Below are 16,056 nucleotides of genomic sequence, written 5' to 3'. Positions count from 1 at the left end.
CCTGCCCACATTCAGGTCCCGGGTTGGCAGTGCCACTGACCTGCACTTCTCCATGCTGGAGTCCCCGGGGGACCACTATGGGACGGCGGGGGTCATCCGGCGGGCGCAGAAGGGGCGGCTGGCAGCACTGCGGGATGAGCCCACCAAGGTGTCCCCTCTGTGTGCCCGTCCCTCTGTCCCTCTGTCCGTCTCCGCGTCTCCGTGTCTGTCTGCGTGTGCTGTCTTGCCCTCAGGCGTGTGCCTCCCTCCCATTGCTAGGAAACCCTGCAGCCCCCTCCCCCTCCCCACCCCCTGTTGCTATTCACATGCATCAGTGCACCTTGATGCTCACACCATGTCTGTGAGCACGCTTAGCGCATGCAGCCGGTGGTCCCTGAAAGCCCCTTTCCTCTGTCTTGTCTCTGTCACTGGCATGTCCTCGCGACCATATGGGCTACTTATGTGAGTCAGGCGCTCAGAACATGCTTGTGGGATTAAGAACGATTCCTGGGAAGGAATCCGCTGACCTGACACGGACGCGTGGACAATGCTAACGGGACGTATCCCTGCTCGCTCCCAAAACAGCCCCCCTGCCCTGTGGCTTTCGCAGCTACTGTTATGACCAGCGAAAAGCCGGGCCTTTTTAATGGGCCCCCATCATCCGCCCCCATCACCCACCCCAGTCACCCTGCCCGCCTGCTGCCGCAAATACGCTTAATCGAGCCGGATGGGTGCCGGTCATCAATATGTATCTGTCACTGAACTCTATCTCTTCTTCCTGCTTCACTGGAAACGTGTGATATGTAAGTTCTGCCTCTTCAGCAACATCTGAAAAAAAAAAAAAAAGAGAAACAGAAAACCTGATCTCTCTTTCGCAGTGGTGAAATAACAGATGAAATGAAGAATAAGAATCTTAAAATAAGAATCTTAGGAAAAATTTGCTTCTGGCATGAACTGCTCTCCGGAGACCAGCTAGCTGTCAAATGGCCACCATTTTGCTAAGTTTAAACTTTTTAAAATAAAGTAAAAATGCTTTAAGATGTGCAGCTACTTGTATTGTGTATAGAATTTCTTGCCATAGGGTTCAGAAGGAAAAGGTCAGGAGTACAGGGTGACAAAAACACATGTGTACATGGCGTGTACAGTTAGTGTTGGCGTGTGCTGTCAGTAAGCGTGTATTGTGACTGAGTGTGTTATATCTGTCCTGGGTGTCCCTAAGGGTGTCCAAAGCAGACGAGCCAGTGTCCTTGTCCCCGCCCCCCTCTGCTATTCCCTGGGGCGGGTTTGTTGATTCTGGGGCCCCACTCAAAAGTCATTTTGCTTGCCCCCTCCAGATATTTCAAAAATTAAATTTATAGCTAGCCGGTCGAAAAATGGTAGCTAGCTATCTGGTTAGTAGAACACGCTGCTTTAGCATCTGCTAAATAAGGAACATGTTCATTTAGTATGTAGTGTAGTGACCATTTGCGATACCTGCAGATACCTGCAGATACCTGCTTTGAGTGATGGTGAACAGTGCCGCTGGCTTTCCCACCAGATCCTGCCAATGCTGGAGCAGGACTGGGAGCGGCCCAGTCTCCGGGCCGGCGTAGCACACCTTGTGGAGAGTGACCCCGAGCTGTCCGACCTGGACGATGAGGACCGCGAGACCATCTTCAGTTCTGGAGACCTGCTGTCACCCAGCGGACACTCGGACGCCCAGACGCTGGCGCTGATGCTGCAGGAGCAGCTGGATGCCATCAATGAGGAGATCCGGTGGGTGTTGCAGGTGCCATTGTGGGTAAAGACTTTTAATGTGGCTCCAGCATGTATGTTGACCTAAACTTAACCCATGTATCCTGAGAGCTGAAAAGTGCAAGGCAAACTTTGGAATGTTCCGCTGGATCTGCTGTGCTCCTCTTTGCGTTACGGGTGTCTTCTCGTATAAACTAAAAAATTGAAAGATAATTTTAAACAAAATCTTAAGCAAAACCAGGCAAAAAAGAGACATAGTTAACATCTTGGCAAAAAATGTTCCTATGCTTTTACAGGCAATGTTTATTGACTGTAAATGCTAGCATGCTGGCTAATTTATTAAGACCAGAATAGAAGATAACAGGTGATTACTCACTAGACCACGGTTTCCCAATCTAGTCCTCGGGGACTTGCAGACAGTCCATGTTTTCGTTCCCTCCCAGCTCCTAGTAGTGAGTTGGGGGGGAGAAAAAATGCAGACTGTCTGACAGGAAGCTGGGAGGGAGCTAAAACGTGGACCATCTGTGGGTCCTCGAAGGACCGGGTTGGAAAACATTTTGTTTTTACAGTCACAACAATGATATCGTTTATCTGTCCAAAAGAAACCTTTTTCATTTCGTTGTTTTTTGATCAGTTGGAGAAAATTGATATCAGCTGTCTTGGAGGTTCTAGCAAAACAAGGAAAGAATTTGAAAACTAGGCAGTTTGCAGCAATTCAGCTTTCAGACACTGTCATGGTGGACCGGGTGCATTTCGGCTAGGATTGGCCTCACAGCTTGGTCCTGTAAAGGAGCGTGGGTGTGAAGAACTATAATATCGTTATCGTATTGAAAACATATTGACGTATCATGTCGTCATTCTCGTTTTTCATCTTTAGGGTAAATATGACACGTAACTGAATGCACAGCGACCAGACAATGATGACGCTAGGTGTAGCATGTGGTAATTATATTGACTGCGCTGATGAGATTGACTGCGCTGATGATATTGACTGCGCTGATGAGATTGACTGCACTGATGAGATTGACCGCGCTGATGAGATTGACTGCGCTGACATTTACAGGCACACCCCTTAATGTTCATCAGATTAAACAGTCAGAGGCTCTGTCAGGCCATGGTTCTGCGTTTAACCTTTTCTATACAGTCATTTCACAAAAGCTCTTATGAGGCTTCAGCAATATGAATGAGATTCACGTACTGTACTGCGTGTGTAACACACTGTGTGTGAAATCCTGAAACGCTGAGCCGCTGTGAGTATCTGTGTCAGTTACTGGTGTTGTTGTGGGTCATACTGGTGGCTTCCCTTGGGCTGGTATCAACCCCAGATGTTGTCAAGCTTTGGCCCTGTGTTACACTGAGGTTGCTCTGTGTCTACGGCCTCTGCCAGGATGATTCAGGTGGAGAAGGAGTCCGCAGAGCTGCGGGTGGATGAGATCGAGAGCCGCGTGACCAGCGGCAGTATGGACGGCCTGAACCTCAACTTCCGGCCTCACACTTCCATCCCCACCTCCATCACAGCCCTGTCCCTGGCCAGCTCCTCCCCCCCGGTCAGCGGGCGCTCCACCCCTAAGCTGTCTGGCCGCTCCTCTGCCCATGAGCTGGGCATCATGACCCTGGTGAGCCCTTGTTATGTCAATGCCGCCCTCAACGGTTGGATGTCATGAGTTTTGTGTGAAGAACCAGGCGTTGTAGAACTTCTGATGAGGTTTAGGCTTTTTCCAGTTTCTCTCAACCCAGTCCTCCCAAATCTAAATGGCCTCTAAATCTCATACCCAGCTTTTGCTCCCCATGTTTCCAGCTGTTGGATAAGGTGAGATTTTCCTGCCTTACTCAGGCCATCCTGTCCAGCAGCTGTAAGATTCTGTTACATGGAAACGCCTAGAAAGAAGAGGACCATTTTATGATTGGCTTAGTGTCATTATCTCCTGAAAAGCCTTCCTTCCCTCAGCACTGTCCATACAGATGCTGAAGATGGTTGCTGTTAGAAGTTCTGGAGTTTTTTATCTGCTTGCGAGCAATCGTCATGGCAAGAGTGTTTTTCTTGGTGAAGGTGGCAGATTTCGGATGACTGCTCATGCATAATTCGCTCTGTCTCTTTTCCCCCTTAATGCTGTCAGCCTAGTGATTTAAGGAAACATCGACGGAAAGTTCAAGTAAGTGTTGCACTCTCTGCTCGTGACAATATGTACAGTAGCTTGGGGGTGTAGGAATCACTGGGGGTCGGTATGATGGCACTGTGATGGGAGATGGTGGACTCTGATTGGGTGAGGGGTGGGGCTAATGATGGCTGGAGGCGGGGTTTCTCTGAACCAACTCCTAATGTTCTGCTGCAGTCTCCAGTGTCGCGGGACGAGATGCGGGAGGACAAGGCCACCATCCGGTGCGAGACGTCCCCCCCGGCTTCGCCCCGGAGCCTCCGTTTGGAGCATGGCATATTCGCCCAGCTGACCGGTAGCCTGGATGACGGACGGGGGTAAAGGCCCTCCGCCTCTCCAGCCATCCTGGAATCTGCAGCCCCAGACACTCCATCTTCACTCCAACTACACGCTTCACCTCCACTCAGGCTCCTGTAACCTCCTGATGTCATCAGGGCCCAAAGCATAAGCCAACTAAGCAGCTGCTTAGAACCCAGCGGCCACCAGCCGCCCCCACTCCCCCCCCGTGTGTGTGTGTGTGTGTGTGTGTGTGTGGTGTGTGTAGGTGCGTGGGGTTTTGTATATATTACATTGTGGGGACCACAAACTCCCCCCATAATGTGCTAAAAACCTGTTATTTTGACATTGTGCGGACCATTTTTTCGGTCCCCACAAGGGGAAATTATATTTTCCAAAAATCTGTGAATACAATAAAAAAAACTAAAAATGCCAAAAGTCTTGTATTTTGTTTGATTATTTATGGTTAAGGTTAGGGCTGGGTAGGGATTAAGGTTGCCATTGATGGGATTAGTGGTTTTCCTAAAGAAATGAATGGATGATTCCCACAAATATATGAAAACAAACGTGTGTGTGTGTGTGTGTATGTGTGTGTGTGTGTATTAGGGCCCTGAAAGGCCAGGTGGACCTCACTTAGACCCACCCAGTTGCAGCCTGAACCTGATTGGTTAATCAACCCCCACCCCTGCCCCCTGTTATATCAGGTCACACACATTCATCTCTTGCTCCCAGTTCTGACCCATATGCCTCCTGTTCCACGGTCCTGCAGGGGCCCTCTCTCTCTCTCTCTCTCTCTCTCTCTCTCTCTCTCTCTCTCTCTCTCTCTCTCTCTAGCTCTCCTCCAGTTTATGGGTTCAGCGGGTGGGGGTGGTCTCCATGGTTGCAGCTTATGATTGGCCATGCTCATTGGTGTATAAAATCTAAGAGAAAGTGCTGTGGAGGCTTGTCAGTCCCTAGCATTCAGAGATAACTCTCACAGAGCTAGTCAATGTTTATTTTTAAAAAAGAGAAGCAGATTAAGGCTATAATGAGATGGAGGCATTGAGGGTAAACTGGGTTTTAAATGGTGAGAAAAATGTTGTGGTCATAGTGTGGTCATGGTGCGGTTGTGTTGTGCTCATGTTGTGGTCATAGTGTGGTCATGGTGCGGTTGTTTTGTGGTCATAGTGTGGTCATGGTGCGGTTGTGTTGTGCTCATGTTGTGGTCATAGTGTGGTCATGGTGCGGTTGTGTTGTGCTCATGTTGTGGTCATAGTGTGGTCATGGTGCGGTTGTGTTGTGCTCATGTTGTGGTCATGGGCCTTTGGTGTCCAAAGCCAGTGAAGCTGGCCTGCAACAGAAACAGCAACTAGGACTCTCTGCACAGGGGCAACAAGAAGAAGGGCATCAAGTCATCCATTGGCCGCCTCTTTGGCAAGAAGGAGAAGGGGCGCTTCGTGCAGCAGTTGGGGAAGGACGGTCAGCTGACCCTGACTGTGGCTCCAGGTACCCTGGCCTTTGCGTTTATCTGACTTTCATGTCAATCATACAGATGGATATTTTGGAATGAATTCCACTGAGATTACACATACATGTACAAGCGTACAACAGAAATCCCCCCTCTCGGGACAGGCGGCCGTTTGTCAGAGCTGTTGCGCCCCCTGCTGGCACCTGCTGGCATTGGTGATCATGCACTTACCTGGACCCAGCCACAGGCCTCCTGCATGGCAGGCAGACATTTCACAGATGAATCACCAATGCGCAGATGAACCGCAACCCGCTCACCTGCGAGTTCCTCCTCGGGCCGAGATCCAGGCGCAGGGAGCCAAATTGGTCCAGGTTTTGCCGTGCCAAGAATCCCTCCCGGAATCCGCCCACCGGTCCGCCACGGCCGCAGCCGGAGGTGTTCTCCGGTGATTCCGTAATAAGGACGGGCTTAGCAGCCCTCCGATAGGAAAGGGAGTTACCCGGAAGCAGGTAGCATGGTGTGTGTGCGTGGGTTAGGGGAGACACAGACTACGGTGGTCCTTTAAAGTATTCCTGTTTTGTTTCTGTGAGGTATGATGGACACATGGGTCACTTCTGTCCACATCACAGACTTGGAGATGGGCATTGGGGACACCATGACCCTGGGCAAGCTGGGAACGCAGGCGGAACGGGACCGAAGAATGAAGAAGAAGTAGGTGTCCCCCGCTTTTGTCTGACTGCTTTCCCGGGCTCTCCGAGCACATCGAGGCTTGCGGTGCTGGTGCCCCCATTCCCATACTGCTGCTGTTTAATAAGCTTAACTTCATTCATATGCAGATCTGCCAGGCTTCTCAGGAATCCTCACTGCCTCTGCCTCTGCCTCTCACCGCCTCGCCTCTGCCTCTGTTCCCTGTGTCGTCTTTCCTAAAGAATGCAACTCGATGGTTTTTCATTACTGCATTATTTCGAGCCTTCAAATTTAAGAGATCTCCGTGTCTCACCAACGTCAAAAGCTTTCAGAAGCACTGTAAGATTCTCATCAGGAAGTCTATATGGACCTTATGCCTGACTCATGCCTGAGCTATGATTTTTCCCCTAGGATCTCTGAAACTTCCTACGATTTTTTCTAAAAATCCCTCAATGGGTACTTATTTAAAACTCCTTGCAGCAATCTGTGTAGGTGGCACGATGTTGTATGACTTCTTAATTGATCTACATCCTGTTCCTATTTAGTCATAATTGAGAATGTCCTCACAAATTTTGTGAATTAAATTTCAAAACAGTAATCAGTCCTTTTATGCTGAACCGTGATTTCCCCTCCCTCCCAAAACTGCAGAGCCTATGTGATAAGCAATCTATAAAGAAACCCGTGTCATGTTTCTGCCTGTTAGCTGACAGTCCAGATACGATGGCAGATCACATTCATCAGGGAATTTTCAGGGCTGACTGGTCTCGCTGTCGGCACCCAGACAGTTAGATGAGAGAGGAAGTCCCAGCAAGAGCATGAGTGCAGGAGAAGTCCCACCAATTAATTGGACTGACATATGAGGGATCATAATTAAACTGGGTGATCGTAATTAAACCATGAATTGAAGCCTCTCGTTAATCCTGCTGCCTGCCTTGCCTCTGATTGATGTTAACAATAACTTATCTTACCATTCGCTGCAAAAGGCCACGCTGCTGATGAACAGAGCCTTCAGGCTCATACATCAGGTCTTATTGTTCCACGGCAAGCTGTAATTCCCCATCTGTCTTCATGTTCGGGTGCAGCATGATGTGGGCGGGGCTACACTGCAGGTTTGTTGATGTGCCGGAGCAACGACGCTGGTGACACATGCTGTCTCTTCTTCAGGCACGAGCTGCTGGAGGATGCCAGGAGGAAGGGCCTGCCTTTTGCCCATTGGGATGGCCCTACAGTGGTGTCCTGGCTAGAGGTAAGAGCCAAGAGAATTTTCAACTCCCTTTGGGGCAGGGAAGAGAAGAGTCATCCACTGTTGGGGCAGGGAAGAGAAAAGTCATCCACTGTTGGGGCAGGGAAGAGAAAAGTCATCTACTGTTGGGGCAGGGAAGAGAAAAGTTATCCACTGTTGGGGCAGGGAAGAGAAGAGTCATCCACTGTTGGGGCAGGGAAGAGAAGAGTCATCCACTGTTGGGGCAGGGAAGAGAAAAGTCATCTACTGTTGGGGCAGGGAAGAGAAAAGTCATCTACTGTTGGGGCAGGGAAGAGAAAAGTCATCTACTGTTGGGGCAGGGAAGAGAAGTGTCATCCACTGTTGGGGTAGGGAAGAGAAGAGTCATCCACTGTTGGGGCAGGGAAGAGAAGAGTCATCCACTGTTGGGGCAGGGAAGAGAAGAGTCATCCACTGTTGGAGCAGGGAAGAGAAAAGTCATCTACTGTTGTGGCAGGGAAGAGAAAAGTCATCTTCCCTAGGAGCTGAGAAGAGAATAGTCATCTGCTATTGGGGTAGGGAACAGAATAGTTATCTCCTTCTGATGTGGAAGAACTGGGCTCCTGGATAAAGCAAATGAGATCTATGGTAATTCGGATGCCTGTTTGTTCTTCAAATGAACTGATTCCAGACTGTTGACTTCTAGCACTGCTTAGCCTTTTAGTTGCTGCTAACGTAATGTCTTTGAGAGAACAGTACTGCAGTATGGCCACCCATTTCCCTCCGCAGCTGTGGGTGGGCATGCCCGCCTGGTACGTGGCTGCCTGCCGTGCCAACGTGAAGAGCGGCGCCATCATGTCGGCGCTATCCGACACTGAGATCCAGCGGGAGATTGGCATCAGCAACCCGCTGCACCGGCTCAAGCTACGGCTGGCCATCCAGGAGATGGTGTCCCTCACCAGCCCCTCGGCACCCTTAACCTCACGCACGGTGAGTCTAGGGCAGGACAGGCACTCTTCTCCCACAATCCACCTCACTGATCAGGTCTCGTCTCTGTATTTTCCCCATTTTTACCTTCAATTTATTTAGCAAGTGCTTTTATTGAAAGTGAGATACAGTTGAGAAAGCAGAGTCAGTCAGCCAGTCCCAGGAGCAATTTGGGGTTAAGGGCCTTGCTCAGGGGCCCAGCAGTGACATCACTCTGCTAACCTTGCTGCCAATCACAAGCATAGCATGCTAACCCTCTGAGCCGTATGCTGGCTGTTAAATAGGTGGACTCCGCCTCTTGAAACAGGCCCCACCCATTTATTTCTGATATTATTAAATTAATCACAAGCCTTGCCCATCCTCACAGGCTCCGCCCATCTTCCAGGCTCCGCCTTCATTCCACCGTCCGGGTGTCATTTCCCTGGCATGTCACATATCCACTGCACATCACATTGCTATGCTTGGTCAGGCAGTGCCTTTAAATCCTAACCCCCCCCCCCCCCCAATGGAAATAAGGCAACAATGTTTCCTCACCGACCTGCTAGCTAACGGGGCGTCGCTCTCATCTCCTCTCTGCGCAGTCCTCCGGAAACGTGTGGGTGACTCACGAAGAGATGGAGACCATGGCAACATCCAACAAAGCGGTCAGTGCCATCTGGGTGACACCCCCGCCGGGCGGGCATATGGGCACGCTTCCGAGTCCATTTGCATCAGACACGTGTGGTGTGTGTGACATGAGCATCTGTGTCCGTGTGTGTGCGCGTGTGTGGCTATTAGCGTATGATGTAGGTGTGTGCGTATGTATGTACACATGTGCGGCCAATAGTGTGTGGTGTGTGTGTGTGTGTATGTGTGCGGCCATTAGTGTGTGACATATATGTGTGTGTGCTGTACCTCTATCTTCCATTCCCCATGTGTCTCTGCTCTCCGTGTCGGTGAGCTCCCTTCCTTCTTCCCTCCCTCCCTTCTTCCCTCCCTCCCTTCTTCCCTCCCTCCCTCTCTCCCTCCCTCCCACTCTCGCACCTTCCACTCGCCGCAGCGCCGTTTTCGCGGTTCGCCAGCGTGGTTCCGGGAGCCTGTGGGCGGGGCCAGCTGGGGCTGGCGGGGGCGGGGCCAGCTGGGTCTGACGGGGGCGGGGCCAGCTGGGCCTGACGGGGGCGGGGCCACTGCACCCTCACTAACGGTTTCTGTTGTTCGCGTTAACATGCTGTCAGGAGAGCGAGGAGGGCAGCTGGGCCCAGGTGAGAGCCGCCCATCAACACGCACCATCGCCAGCGCCCCCCCCCCCCCCCCCGCATTGATATCCTGTGGTGGGGGGAGCTCGTGTTTTTCATTTTTCCCACCACCCTGCTGGTCTTTGCCTTGGCACTCAGAGTGTGAAAAAAAAAAAATAGCACAGGCTACTTTTGCCCCCCCACACCCCCCCCCCCCACTTGGTACTGCAGCCAGGTGGGGCCGTGACATGCTGGTTACTGTACTGTCAGAATCCACTCCACTCCCCAATTAGGAAGTGTAAAAAAACGTCTCTGGAAGCCTCTGAACGTCTATTTGTATCACAATTCATATTCTGTTGCATTGTGGGAAAAGTATGTGTTTGCGCATAACCCACCGCCACCCGACAGACCCTGGCATATGGGGACATGAACCACGAGTGGATCGGCAACGAGTGGCTGCCCAGCCTGGGGCTGCCGCAGTACCGCAGCTACTTCATGGAGTGCCTGGTGGACGCCCGCATGCTGGACCACCTCACCAAGAAGGACCTGCGTACCCATGTTAAGATGGTGGACAGCTTCCACCGGTGAGGGGGGGGGTCGTCAAAGGGGCTGCATGTTTACTGCCTACTGGAGGTCACTGCATAGGTCAGTTGTGCTCTATGGTGCACTGAGAAATACCATAATAAGACATTTTATTAGGTCTATTCAAAGTCCTTCAGAACCATATGCTACTCTACAGGAAAATGGCTGTATTACTGCTCTTAATGTTACCCTTATCCTGTGGTTATTTAGCATGGCCATATGTGCTCTAAACAGATAGGCTGTTATACAAGATGTGCATTATGTTTTTTTTTTTTGACAAATTATTTTGAAGCACCTCTGGCTATGTGTCTCACACAGGGCCAGTTTACAGTATGGCATAATGTGCTTGAAGCGACTGAATTATGATAGAAAAGATCTGGAGCGCAGGAGGGAGGAGTGCCAGCATGAAATCAAAGGTTGGCTTTTTATCAATTTCCTTTTTCTGGGCTCTGTCAGAGGGTGCCACCCGGTGGCCATTAGAGGAACTGCACATACGGGGGATATGATGATGAGTCGTGTGATCGCACTGAGCATGAAGCCTTACCGCGTGTGTGTGTGCGGCTGCACAGACATTCTGGTGTGGACCAACGACCGGGTGATACACTGGGTACAGTCCATCGGCCTGAAAGACTACAGCAACAATTTGTTCGAGAGTGGCGTGCATGGTGCCCTCATCGCCCTGGATGAGAACTTTGACTACAGCAGCCTGGCCCTCATCCTGCAGATCCCCATGCAGAACACTCAGGTGAGGGAGGGCAGGGGGGTGGCAGTCAGCATCCAAGACCTTAGGCACTAGGAATGGCTCACTGCTGCTCAGTTAATGTGGGCCTAACATTTATATTTTATTTATATAACTAAAATTTATTCAAAGTCACTGCAATGTAGAAAACAGGGTCATTAGGGTTCTGGGCTTTGCTCAGAGGCCCAACAGTGTAATCATTTTGCTGAGCCTGGGATTTGAACCGACGACGTTCTAATCATAGCCACGGCATCATAAGTAAACCTAACACACATGGCAGAAATCAAACTGAAATGAGAAAGATACTTTAAAATGGTTTGTAACTTGAAGAGGCCCGGAGGAGAGCCATCAGCATGAATTCTTCCATCTGAACCCTTTTCATGCCTCTCTGGCGCCCCCTGCTGAAAGCCAGGAGGAATTGGGGTGTTCAGAGCACACTGGGCCAATGGCTTTATCGGATCAGTTCGGTCTGCCGCTTTGAGAGACGGTGATGGTATCAGCCAGTTCACACTGCGAGGAGGTTGGGGGTGTGGGGGGGTAGTCGTTTCTTGCTGCTCTCATTATCAGATAGATTACAGTGGGCTTGTTATGCTATTGGCATAAACCTCAGCTTGAGAAAAAGGCCACCTCCAGCTATATCAGATACCGGAAAGGGTAAGGACCAGTGTCCCCCTACTCCATCCAACAGTTCAGTAACTTACGGATGTTTGAGTTTGCTTATGGATTAGCAGCTAGTGTGATGCAACCTGCTCATGAATATGCAGGCAGATGGCAGCGGTGCCCTTGACTGGCACCAGGTTGGCTGACAGCTACAGCCAGCAGCCTGCTGGTAAATCCAGCGTAACGGTGGACTGAGACTGGCTGCGTGACCCGTTTGGCTCGCTCGGGAAGTCGCTGGGGACAGGAAGATGCCTCGGATTCTTTGAGGAGCAGTGCAGCTCAGTGGGTTAGGATTCTGTGACAGTGATCGGAAGGTTGTCGGTTTGAATCCCGTGGCTGGCAGACTGATGTTGCTGCTGGGCCATTAATATGAAAAGTAATGTACCCCTGGGGTAAGCTTGTATCTGTTCCACAGGCCAGGCAAGTTCTGGAACGGGAGTTTAGCAACCTACTGGCGCTGGGAACCGACCGCAGGCTGGATGAGGTGAGTGGAGTAGGGGTGGGGCACAGTTCAAAAATGATACTCAAGGTTATTTAAAATAAATAAGTGGTATTTTTAAAAATACTGTACTCAAAATAATGGAGATCAGGTCTGATCTCTAATTGGATTTTATTAGAACCCCTCCCACCATGGGTTCCACACAAATGAAGGCATAGCACAGAAACGTGTGAAACCCAAGGGGGTGGGGGGCTCAAATGAAACAGTCATCAGATTTATGACCCAACATCCAATTTTGTGAATATCTAACAGCGTCTACAAACTGTTGGTATTTATCACCTGGCCAGGTGCAGAGTTCGATCTCTGCTTTTTATCCCCCAAAAAATACTGTACTAGAATCAACAAAATACTGAGTATCTATGAAAAGCAGTTCTTGAAATAGGATAAACATATTTAGAATTGGTGTTGGGTAATACACATAAGCATCTGAACACCTCACGTCGAATCACTGCCCTTTATCCTGATCGGTGACCTCCCCCCCCCCCCCCCAGAGTGATGAGAAGTCCTTCCGGAGGTCTCCATCGTGGAGGAAGCGCTTCAGGCCGCGGGAGGGCCAGGGCCTGGGCACCATGCCGGGCTCCATTGAGACGCTGCCAGCCGGCTTCCGCCTCACCTCCATGTCGGTGCCGCTGTCGACGCCCGGTGTCCCCAAGAGGCTGCAGCCCGAAGGTAGGCCCCCCTGACCCCCCCTCGCCACCCACCCCTCTCCCCTCACACATACTCACTATGGCGCTCACAGTGCGCCCTGCTAACATCTCTACTAATGGGGGGGGGGAAGCTTAGGAAACTGAAGAGGGACGGGGGTGTCTTTCCCCAGGCCACTTGCTGGGCTCAGGTTTGTGGGGGGGCAGCATGTGGGGGCGGGGCCAGTCCGCCAGCCCTGGCCCCCTCCCCCCGGCTCAGTGCCTTCGTGTCTGCCTTCCCTACCGCCGCTCACTGTGAGACATTTCCTCTCTGTCCTGCACCCCCCACTAGCCGGACCCCCCCCCTCGCCGAGGTTAGATCCCTCCACTGTGCGGACTTACTCTTGTTAACTCCGTTCTGCAGGTGGCAGGTGAGTCTCATCGAGGACTTTGGGGTTGGCGGGGGTGTCTGCATTGGTCATACCCTGAAGCTTTCTCTTCCTGTCGCTTCATGATGCCCTCCCCCAACCCCCGTCCCCTGACTCTGCTGGATCTCTGTCTATTCCCAGCACTCAGGTTGTCGTCCCCCCATGGCATGATGGTCGATCTCCAGGGCCAGCCCACCCCTTTTTGTAGCCCTAAGCTGAATTTGATTGACCGAGTTGTCATTTTTCATCTCCCTTCCTGTTCTGACAGGCTGATCAGATGGGGGACCCCCCCAGTTGCCGTTGGGCTCTAAGCCCCTTCTTATTTCGCTTATACCTTGGGCTGGCCCTGTCTATGTCCCCTCCCTTTGTCATATCATGCAAAGTGTCCTCTCCTGCCCGATGGCCGCTTGTTCCACAACACTCCCAAGTGTAAAAGATGTAAAACGCCTGCTAGCTAGTCACCCAGGTTCACCTTGAGGGAAGCTGTTGCTCTGGAGTGATTCCACACCTCGCAGTGTTAAAGCTGCAGTGGATGCTTAGAATACAGGTGTAATGGAGTGTCATACCAAGATGGTGCTTTTAATAATTTATACACTAATATGTTACTAAAAATACTAAAACTCTCCAGTTAATGCTCTCCAGGTGAAGCCAGGTGTCGGATGGAAGCTTCTAAGCCAGTGTTTCCCAACCCGGTACTCAGGGACCCAAAGACAGTCCACATTATTGCCCCAGGGTGCAAAAAAGTGGGCTGTCTGGCAGGGAGCTGGGAGGGAGCAAAAACGTGGACCATTAGTGGGCCTCCGAGGACCGCACTGGGAAACAATTCTGAGCTATCGGGTGCAGTGAAAGCTTGACAGGAAAGCTGAAAGAGAGAGAGAATGAAAGAAAGCAGAATTTAGCCGGAGATAAAAGTCGAGGCTTAAAGTTTGAAAGTCCGTTTTCTTTAGAAATAATCAGCACCAGGCTGTTTTTTCCCCCCTCGTCAGTATGATTACAGTAGCTGTATATACAGCATTAGTAACAGAATAGAATAATGTATCATTGTCAGGACTGTATTGTAGCTTCATATCACTGAGAATTGTTAGAAAACAAAATTAGAGATCAAAAACGTGGCCGCGTATCTCTCTGTATGTAAGAGACAGCCGAGAGTACTTAAATATGTTAATCCCAAAATCCAAAAGCGCTTAAGTTTTGTCACATCAAAGGCCTGCCCGATGAATCGTAACAGAAATAGCTCATTAATAAAAGCAGAGAAAAAGTTTTTCTTAAAACAAAAGGCCAGTTGTCTGGTCGACCTGCTTTTAATAGACTTTTCTTTGAACGCGTAGGAAATAAGAGGATCGCCGCCTGTAATTGACAGGAATTCCCCCTTAGTTCTCCCCAGGTGTGCAGCCATCCGCACTGTCCTCTCGCGTCAGAGATGGTAGTTTGGCTGGCACCTCTTGGCTGGGGTGTCCATGTGCTTTGCGATGTGGGGGGGGGGGGGGGCTTTGGGGATTTTGCCTGCACTCTGAAATCTCACCCTTCTTGCTCTCCACACAGTGCAATCCCACTACCTGTACGGCCATATGCTTGCTGCCTTTCGAGACTGATGTGCCAAATTCCAGCTGTCGTGGTTCCTTAGGAGGAGTGGGGGGGGAGGTTTTTGGTAAGGGCTCGCGCTCGGCGACAGACACCATCCGCCACCCCCCCCCCCTTCCTGGCGACGCCATTTCTATGGAATCTGTGCGATAGCGGAGATCCATGGACTCTGTGCACAACCCCCATGAACAAAGAGTGACAACAGCCGCTCCAGTTATATCCAGTTTTCCCAGTTAGTGGCCGTGATGTCGTTCCAATGCTCTTTCTTTCTACGGATGTACCTCACATAGTCTGTCGGGTAGAGTATGTTTCCTGGGTGTATCTACGATGTATAGAGTATATACAGTACAACTTCCACTGGTTATACAAGGCTAACATCATTTTGTGTGTTTATATATATATATATAAATGGAATATTTACGTTTTATAGAGATATATATATATATAAATTATACATATCAAATTTTAAAAATATAACTATTGTATCTAAACAGATGTTCTGTTATAGCTGGTGGCTGTTTGTGTGTGTTGGATCCCTGCTTTCCTGACTGGTGTCCATTTGCTCTCAGTTTATGAAATGCCCATGTGGGGTTTTTTCAGAGATGTCACTTTTCAGAGGAGTGTTAAGGTGCTACAGCGGTGTCACAATACTGCAGTGATACTCGCCAAGTCGCTCATAAAACCTCAAAGAACTGACTGTCTCTGTATCCCTCCCTTTTTACGAACGGAACGGTGTGATCGATGTCGAACTGAGCACTTGGATTAAAGGACGGGTGTGGATGTGGGAGTTTGCGATCAAAGAACAGCAATACCCTACTCAGCTGCTGCATCTCCAAGTTGGGTTGTTGGGGAGCCTGGCCTGATTGGGCACCTGAAGTCCGTGAGGTCGCTGGATTGGATGCCCGGCATAGCCAATCAGGCGGGAACACACTTTGATGGCACATCTCTCGTGCTTTGCTGGACTTCAACAACCAATGAAATCCCGTGTGTCTATGAAGAGGTCACGGAAACCAACGCTGCAAGACTTATTTTGAAGTGCTTTCTCACCTGTGATCACCCACAGACTGTGCTCTGGGGCCGCCCTCCATTCCTCATCACAAATTCCCTCACAGAGATGAAGTATGAATTGTGTGTGTGTATATATACTTTTTCTTTACAAACTGTAAAAGATGTTTTAACAATTGTAATGTGCTTTTTGTGGCATCTGTAAGTACTGTAAGTGTCTTTTATGCCAAGTGAATCGGAGCTGAGAAATGAAGTTGT

At 50.2% G+C, this 16,056-nt stretch overlaps 1 protein-coding gene across 9 annotated transcripts in view; it reads left to right on the top strand.

Moving 5' to 3' along the window:
• The window catches only part of ppfia4 (PTPRF interacting protein alpha 4), an 81,863-nt gene extending 66,372 nt beyond the window's left edge, over nucleotides 1–15,491 (top strand). For 2 of the 9 annotated variants that reach the window (XM_072715631.1, XM_072715639.1), the window contains exons 13-30: nucleotides 16–148; nucleotides 1,517–1,734; nucleotides 3,101–3,329; nucleotides 3,831–3,866; nucleotides 4,047–4,186; nucleotides 5,512–5,630; nucleotides 6,183–6,303; nucleotides 7,444–7,525; nucleotides 8,270–8,470; nucleotides 9,049–9,111; nucleotides 9,682–9,708; nucleotides 10,090–10,265; nucleotides 10,582–10,679; nucleotides 10,833–11,008; nucleotides 12,078–12,146; nucleotides 12,653–12,830; nucleotides 13,137–13,215; nucleotides 14,755–15,491. In XM_072715631.1, the coding sequence (XP_072571732.1) occupies nucleotides 16–148; nucleotides 1,517–1,734; nucleotides 3,101–3,329; nucleotides 3,831–3,866; nucleotides 4,047–4,186; nucleotides 5,512–5,630; nucleotides 6,183–6,303; nucleotides 7,444–7,525; nucleotides 8,270–8,470; nucleotides 9,049–9,111; nucleotides 9,682–9,708; nucleotides 10,090–10,265; nucleotides 10,582–10,679; nucleotides 10,833–11,008; nucleotides 12,078–12,146; nucleotides 12,653–12,830; nucleotides 13,137–13,195 (2,125 nt within the window). In that variant the 3' untranslated portion in view covers nucleotides 13,196–13,215; nucleotides 14,755–15,491. Of the gene's footprint in view, nucleotides 1–15; nucleotides 149–1,516; nucleotides 1,735–3,100; nucleotides 3,330–3,830; nucleotides 3,867–4,046; nucleotides 4,187–5,511; nucleotides 5,631–6,182; nucleotides 6,304–7,443; nucleotides 7,526–8,269; nucleotides 8,471–9,048; nucleotides 9,112–9,681; nucleotides 9,709–10,089; nucleotides 10,266–10,581; nucleotides 10,680–10,832; nucleotides 11,009–12,077; nucleotides 12,147–12,652; nucleotides 12,831–13,136; nucleotides 14,101–14,754 lie in introns of those variants that run through there. The other 7 variants (XM_072715635.1, XM_072715633.1, XM_072715634.1 and 4 more) reach the window with 7 other exon arrangements.
• The last annotated feature ends 565 nt before the right edge of the window (nucleotides 15,492–16,056 follow it).

Source organism: Paramormyrops kingsleyae, chromosome 8 (genome assembly GCF_048594095.1).
Source record: "Paramormyrops kingsleyae isolate MSU_618 chromosome 8, PKINGS_0.4, whole genome shotgun sequence".
Classification (NCBI taxonomy): Eukaryota; Metazoa; Chordata; class Actinopteri; order Osteoglossiformes; family Mormyridae; genus Paramormyrops; species Paramormyrops kingsleyae.
Note: the sequence above shows the minus strand (reverse complement) of the source record. Positions and strands in the feature narration are given on the sequence as shown.